The sequence below is a fragment of the Ctenocephalides felis genome, unplaced genomic scaffold (assembly GCF_003426905.1).
Source record: "Ctenocephalides felis isolate EL2017-DRISC unplaced genomic scaffold, ASM342690v1 CF-g0.4_SCAFFOLD_01574, whole genome shotgun sequence".
Classification (NCBI taxonomy): Eukaryota; Metazoa; Arthropoda; class Insecta; order Siphonaptera; family Pulicidae; genus Ctenocephalides; species Ctenocephalides felis.
Genome location: NW_020537728.1, coordinates 12,974 through 21,272, shown reverse-complemented (window position 1 = coordinate 21,272; position 8,299 = coordinate 12,974). Strand labels below are relative to the sequence as shown.

The window sequence follows — 8,299 nt, the reverse complement described above, 5'->3', positions numbered from 1 at the left end:
TATATATCAAGTGTAACAGTCAAATCATGTAATTCTCAAAAAATACAATTTTGTATATTTCGAAATAATTTGCAAATGGAAAAAATCGCATATAGAACCAGACTATTCTAATAAAAATTCCAATTCTTTTGCAATACCTGAATACAAAGAGCTGTTACAACTGCAATAATATGCCTTGTCTAATGTGTAATCCATATGACATGTTGCACTATTTTGACAGGGATTAACATCACACTTCGAAATACATTCTTTGCCAATATAGCCTTTTTCACAAACACATTCAGCCTAAAAGTATAATAAAATAGATTATTAATAAAAGGTACAATAAGTTCACAAAATGCATATAACATACTTCATCCCACTCCATGTTACATTCGGAATTTTCTGGACAACTAATAGGACATTCAGCTTGCGTTCCGCAACCTTCCTGAACATTCTCCTGCACAGTTGGTCGATTAAGTACTGATTGCAAGTTTCCTACTCTAACATCCTAAAATTACATTGAATTGAGGAATTAATTTGAAATTATTAACATTTATAACGTTATAATTATTATAAGTTGTTTACCTGAATGCACCCAACAAAATAACCATAATCAAAATTGCCGAAAACTCCAGAATCCATACCAAGTACAATTTTTCCATATACAATCCTTGAATCTGTGTGTTACAGGTAATATAGCCATTCTGTGATTATAATCTAATGAAAAAGCTAATTCTGTGCCAAGCCACTGTATTTCAATTCGGTGCCATTGACCGTCCGATAAATTGACACTTGACAAATAAACTGGATCATTGTTATAAGTATATTGCAAAAACCCATCATTCAGCTGATAATGTAAAAATATAATTTATAATAATAACATGAACAAATGATATAAATATTTTGCTAAACTCACCGATACTATAGCCTTGCTTGTTTGACCCAATTGGATTGACATCAGAAATGCATTTGATTGCCTTGTTCGAATAGATAATGCATTCAACCAAGGCAGCTGAATAGGCCTCAAAAGAGGATTGAATGAAAGTAAGCCATCACCTTGAAAACGCCATGGTGGTGTGGTAATTTCATTGCAATCTTTGCCAGTGAAACCCTCTGCACACAAGCAATGATGAGATCCCCATTTTTCAATGCATGTACCACCATTATAGCAGGGATCAGATGAACAAAAATTTGATAACTCTGGACAGCCCAATATTGTGGCATTATCGGCTACAAAGTTATTTAAATCAATAAAACGATGATCTATGTGAAGATCGCCAATGCAACCTACAAAATCTCTAGAGTTTACTTGCAATGAATTAGGAACATTAGGTAATCCACCAATTTGTAAAGGTCCTGTCAAATCTAAATATCTATGGCAGTTTTCAGTTAATATTACACATTTGCTTGGTAGCTCGAGGTATGTCGAATTAGCGCACATCAAATCTATGCCTCTATTTTCCATTTCAGGAGATAGTGCCAATGTAGAATCACAGTCGTCTACTGATAATATTGCTGTTCTGTTAAAATATTCAACTACAACACTATGCCACAAGCCATCAGCAACTCCTCCTGGTACATTTGTGTAAACTGTAGCAGTGCCTTCGCCTAATGAAAACGAAAATTGTACTGCACCGTCTACGATTTCAAGCGCTACAAAGTCGTTCTCATTATTGTATCTGCCGTTGTATAAAAGTAAGGAATTTTGCTCCAATGTAGCGAACCGTAATTTTATATGAAATCTATTTCTTTGATGTAAACTTGGAAAAGTTAGGTAAGAACCGCGGACAAAACTTCGGGATCGTAATTCGCACATGTGATTGAATTCGTTATGAGGATCAATCTGAGATTTACGTTCCATGGTATAAGCTGCCGGAGTTATCAGAGTTACCCGTTCTTTACTTTTAGTTCTTGGGCATTTTTCACACATACTATCCAGGTCGCGCTCCATTAGACAATTTCGCTGCGTCATACAATTATTTCCGGTGCAGTTACTAAGAACTGTTTCACAATTTACACCTGTGAATGGCATTTCACAAATGCAAGTGTAGCCACCTTCTCTCCGCATACATACACCACCATTTTTACATGGATTCGAATAACATAAATTAACTTCGGTATCGCATAGGTAATGCTCTCTGCTCCCTGTATATCCTTCAGGACATTTACAAGCAAATGTGGTAACTGGATAAATTGATCTGAACAAAACTGTATCACTGTGAATAAAACCACTCGCATTGCCAAATCTTAGAACCGTAACACACTGCTCGAAATTCAAGCAGGGTTCATGAACGCATAAATCGTCATCAAACGGTAGCACTTGAACAGTAGAAATACTTTGTAGTAGCAACCTGTGCAAGTACACCCTCTCCTGCAAGTATTGTGGTTTGTAAAACGACATAGAGGGAGTGTCAAAACGACCGGCTGAAAATGATACGTTTAAAACTCGAGAATTGACGTCAGTATCGTCCTGAACACTCAACAGAAATATATGTTCCTTTGAACAAGGTATAATTGCCGCAAGGCCATCAATGAAATAATTCATCAAAGGTGATAAAAATGCTTCACTAGTCATATCATTTAAACGCACAGTTACCGAATTAAGTAGCATATCCTCAGTTACTAAGCGCACAGTCATTGTCATTACAGCTTGTACATCATTAACTCCATCTGATACTGCAACTTTCATAGATGCTTGTCTTGGCACATTGGTATTCAGTTGAGGTGATAATGTTAGCTCACCAGTAGACTGATTCAAATACAACAACCGAGCATTGTTTCCAGACAATATTTTGTAATCAAGTTTATCTGTCACATCAGCATCAAATGCTGGTATTCTGCCAATTGCCCCAGATGGAAAATGATCCTTGTAATTATTAACAAATATTTGAAAATTCTTCAAAACAGGCGCGTTATCATTCACATCTGTTACAATAACATCCACATGGACATCATTTCTCAAAGGAGGACTAGCTGCACGTACTACTAATTCAAATTTCTTTTTAGGTGATTCGTAGTCCATATCTACCATAGTTAGCAGTTCCGCAAGATCAGATCCCGGGCGTGTCATAAGACTGAAGCTGTTGCTGTCTTCCCCACCAATAATTGAGTAGTGTATAATTGCGTTAATTCCTTCATCTGGATCTTGCGCATGAAGAACTCCAACAAGCGAGCCCACAGGACTGTTTTCAGGAATATATAATGTGATTCTGTTACTGGCGAACGTTGGAGGATTATCATTAACATCTTCAATTCTAATTTGAACTTCGGCTGTAGAACTTAGTGATGGAGTGCCCAAATCTTTTGCAACCGCCTGTAAGTGGTATATAGCAACAGATTCTCGATCCAAACCCTTATTAGTGCGTATTACTCCAGAAGATGGATCAATAACGAATGAAGCATCTTCGATATCTTTTTCAACCAACGAATATCGAATACGGCCATTCATTCCGATATCAACATCCGTAGCTGAGACTTGAATCACAGATGTTCCAATGAGAGCATTTTCTGGTATGGAAGAAAGATACATAGGTGCAGTAAACATCGGTTTGTTATCATTTACATCCGACACAGTGATTTCAATATCAGTAGTATCGGACAAAGAAGGAGTGCCACCATCCTGTGCTGTGACGGTTAATAAGTAACTGCTAGCAGTTTCACGGTCTAATAAGTTGTTTGTGACGATTGCACCAGTTTGTTCGATTACTCTAAATGGTTGAGGACCACTTGCATCTTCGGATAATGTATACGTTAACTCTGCGTTAAGACCTACATCTCCGTCGCTCGCAGACACAACTAATACAGTAGTTCCTAATGGAGCATCTTCAAAAACTGATGCGCTATATGGAGCATTTTCAAAAACCGGCGCAAAATTATTAGCATCAGTAATATTTACATAAACTGTTGCAGTATCTACTCTACCTCCAGAATCAGTAGCTGATACAGTTAAAATAAACCTTCGTTCTTGTTTATAGTCTAAATTTTGCGCGACAGTGATGAGTCCGTACCCGTTCTGAGAAGTGATTGCAAATCTCCCACGTGTGTTTCCGCCAGATATTTCGTAGTGCAACCTAGAGTCCTCATCTGGGTCTGTAGCTATTACCTGAACTACTGGAGTTCCCGGCACTTCGTCCTCAGCTAGTGACACCTCGTAATGTTTGGGATTGAATGCTGGATCATTATCGTTTACATCCTGCACAGTAATCAATACGGAAGCAGAAGCGGAACGTGACGGGTTTCCATGGTCTTTAGCCATAACTTGAAATTGATATTTTGATTGTTTTTCTCGATCCAAAGTTGTTGTGGTATGTACCCAACCAGTTCGGGAATCAACAGATAAAGGAAAATCAGTAGTACTTACTACTTCCTCTGATTGGCCGTCTTCAAAGCTGAGACCAGTTGAACTAGTAGCATCAATGATAGAATAGGTAATTTCGGCATTATCACCTTCATCGGCATCATACGCCTGAACACGTACAATGTTATAACCGGGCGGAACTGATTCAAGAACAGATTCTTGAAATAACTGCGCATAAAATCTGGGACTGTTATCATTCACGTCAACTACATTTATCAATAGTTGAGTTGTGTTTGATCGTGATGGACTTCCCCCGTCTTGCGCTCTTACCACTAATCTGTAACTTCTTGTAGTTTCGTAGTCCAAAGGTTTCACTAAACTAACCTGGCCAGTCATACTGTCAATTGAAAACTGCGACATAGTGTTTCCTCCAATAATAGCATAACGAATGAAAGCATTTACACCAGCATCTGCGTCGGTTGCAACTACTTGAGCTATGACCGGATTATCATTACCGCTATCTTCTTTGATATGCACAGAATATGTACGTTCGCCAAATTGAGGATAATTATCATTATCATCCAGTACATTTACAACAACTGTTGCTGTACTTGTTTTACGTGCGCTCGTTGGATGAGCTAAATCCTTAGCAGTCACAATAACAGAATAAGATTCTACGCGTTCACGATCTAATTGACTACGAACAGTCAAAACACCAGTTTGCGCATCTATTCTGAATGGCTGGTTAATGAGATCCGTCGAATCTTTTCACCCGAAATATTTTCTATTGCATACTCTATTTCCGCGTTTTTACCGACGTCTTGATCAGTAGCGCGTAAAGTTACTACGGTTGATCCAGCTGATGCACTTTCTCGTACACTTGCGTGAAACTCTGAGCTTTCGAACGTGGGCGCGTAATCATTACAATCTAAAACATTAATCTGCAGAGTTGTAGTTCCCGATCTTGGTGGAAAACTGTCATCTGTTGCTAAAATACGAAAATAATGCACATCAACTAGTTCCCTATCCAAGCGGACCATTGTAACGACGGACCCTGAATGCGCATCTATCTGAAACATTCCTTGTGATCTGGAATCCAGCAAAGACGTCATTGTGTATTCTATAGTAGAGCCTTCAGGATCCCTCGCTCTTAGAGTTGTTACTGCCGCAGGTGGTATTTGTTCTTCCATAATAGACGCGACATATAATGCCTGCTCGAAAAATGGAGACTGATTTCTGAGTTCACGTCTAACACGTTTAGCTATATCAGTATCGTTGAATTCCTGATGATGATAAACTATTTTTAGCCTATGTTCTGTATCAATTACATCGATCCCTTCACAATTTAATTTAAATAAAATTACTATCTTCCATAAAGATTCATATATGCAAACATCATCGCGTGCGACTAGATGAAAATTTTGAGTTTCGACCGCAAATCTATCATCATTTAAATCTATAAACGTTACTTTGCAATATTGCTCAACCGATTTAGGCATAAAGCTAGCTAATGAGTTAATAAATTGCGATTTTCGTAAACAAATGCTTTGCCATGGCTTATCAGTTGTTGGAATAGCAAACGAGGCGTAAGTCTCCGATACCCATCTTTTCGCATCTTCAACTCGTTTCTGAATTTTCGAAGCAGTTAGAAAACGAATCGATCGTTTCATACGAAGTATTTTCTGCCGTTGAATGCTATGAAGCAAGTACTGGTGGGCAGTCTCCAATCCAGTATTCTGTGGACTCATATGGCCGCGTGTTTCTCTTTTGTTACGGATTTCTTGATCAGGTTCATCGAATGATAGACGACTACTCAGATCAAAATAACCATCGCTACAATCAGCACCAGTTATTAAAATCCGTAACGGTAAACTATAGTAATCAATATTTCGCACACGACTTGATACCGAGTCGACGTAGAACGTAAATAAACTAGGATAATATAAGCCATCACAAGACAATTGTTTCTTCAGATGAACTGATCCTGTGTCATGGTTTACGTGAATGATACGATGAACATAACTAGCCGATTTATGTGCATTGATTGAGTAGGCGCGATCGGAACCGAGCCTGTGAACAGATGCGTTGAAAATTATTTCACCGGCTGGAGCGTTTTCATGTACGATGATCAAATAGCAGGAGCAACATTTGAGGAGCAGCAATAGAGTCAGCAGAATTGACAGACGCGTCGGGCAAAGGCCCGCAAGTTCTCGCATTCTAGCAGTACTCCTCGCAGGCCTAAAATCAAATATCATTGATTAGTTCAATTGTCAGTCACAAAATAAAAAAAATACGTTGAGTGAATTTTAAATAAAAGCTCGGATAATAAGATCGAACAAAACCAAGTAGTGCATTTCTCTTATAAAGAAATAATTGTTTAAGAGCCACGCATCAAAATGTTCAGTCAAAATTTTTTGTTCGAAGATGTATATAAAAAAGGTAAACAATAGCAATTAATATCACCAAATATATATATTAAACAAATGATTCAACACTTCAGCCATCGCGCTGTTTTCCGCAAGAGTGACAACTGTAAACATATGAGCCAACAAGCCGCCCAAATATTTGTTAAACAAAATATTTTAAGATTTTCCAACCATGTTTAATTAAAATGTATTTGAAAAATAAAAATAACACTTTCAAGGAACAAAAAACAATAAATTAGAATTTTTAATAATGTGACTTAAAGTATTAAATCTTGAATCAAATGTCGACACACTGTATGTCGTTTTTAGGCGACACTCGTACAGGTCATCAAACAAATAACAAAAAATACGAAAAAGTAGATCTCTGATGTTCAAAAAAATCGAATTATTTAGGTGTCATAAGAGCTTCTGTAAATCCCTAAAAACAAATAGTGCCACTTAAAATGCCTTCTTTTTATGCTATTTCATACAGTGATAGCATTAAGAATGCACTGCTATATTTCGATACAACTTTCTTGTTAAAAATTTGAAAAATATGTATTTAACGATATGGTAAGTTGTGTTTATGATACAAGGCGACGTAAAAGCTAGAGGGCGCGTTTTACTCGCAAATTTTGCCAGCTACACATTCAGTTTGCCCTGGCGAGTATTTTTACGTGCTCACTTATAATGTGTTAAGCATAATAATAACTAAGCAAAGTATAAGATATTTATTAGCCGAAATTAGTCATAGCATATCATATACCATGTAGTGTTTTGATTTCAGAATAAATAAAAAAACAAGTCATTAATATTATTAATAAGAAGCGTTTTCTCTTAAAAAAGCGGGAAATTTAATTTTCATTTACTGTTGAGTTATTGAATTTGCTCAATCTGTAAAATATTTGTAGGAAACCTTTAGTATATTTATTCCATGTAACAGAGTTCGGCCCTGGGATATTTTTTCAAAAAGATCTATGATGATTTGTTTTGATTAAATATACTATTTCTGCCCTATCTTGTTCCAAGGTAAATATCCTTAAATATTTCATTGGAACCGAACATTACCAGAGTTCCCGTGTTTTGATGTCTAATGCGAAAGCTCTCTCACAGGACTTCCCCGCCCGTTTAAACAACCCCCATTCCCTACAATGTCCGTGGGTTCGTGCACCCCTAAGCTTATGACTCATGTCTAGCCGTGTATAGTCATATCGATTTTTAGTGTGGGACAGCGGTGCCAAACACGAAGTCAAAACAGGGCCAAATAGTCAAGTTGATGTAGAGGTAGACTAATAACGATATAATGAAACGTTCGCATTTCCATCTAATGATTTCTAAATGTTTTCAAATAGATTTTTATAAATATTGTAACATTGTCTAATACTTAGAAGAATTACATAAACTGAATTGCAAAGTTGAAATAATTTGTTTAAAGTATATTAGAACTTTAGTCAGAATTAAAATTAAAATCTGTATTATTTTCGATATACAAAAAAAAAATTATTTTGGAAAAAGAAATTGAAACAAGTTTTTTTCCCAAAAGCAATTATTTTATTAAAACAAGCAGAAAGTGCTTTGAATCATTCAAATCGGACGCTTAGTTCTCTCAAAAACT

General features: G+C 36.7%; 1 protein-coding gene across 1 annotated transcript; it reads right to left on the bottom strand.

Moving 5' to 3' along the window:
* Positions 1–137: 137 nt before the first annotated feature.
* Positions 138–6,534, bottom strand: LOC113372094 (protocadherin-like wing polarity protein stan; the record flags this gene model as incomplete). The annotated part of the gene is given in 7 exon segments (XM_026612427.1): positions 138–285; positions 353–490; positions 568–652; positions 654–829; positions 899–1,851; positions 1,939–5,050; positions 5,053–6,534. Coding segments are annotated over 7 exon segments (6,094 nt in total), but the record flags the coding sequence as incomplete, so codon positions are not given.
* Between the last annotated feature and the right edge of the window lie 1,765 nt (positions 6,535–8,299).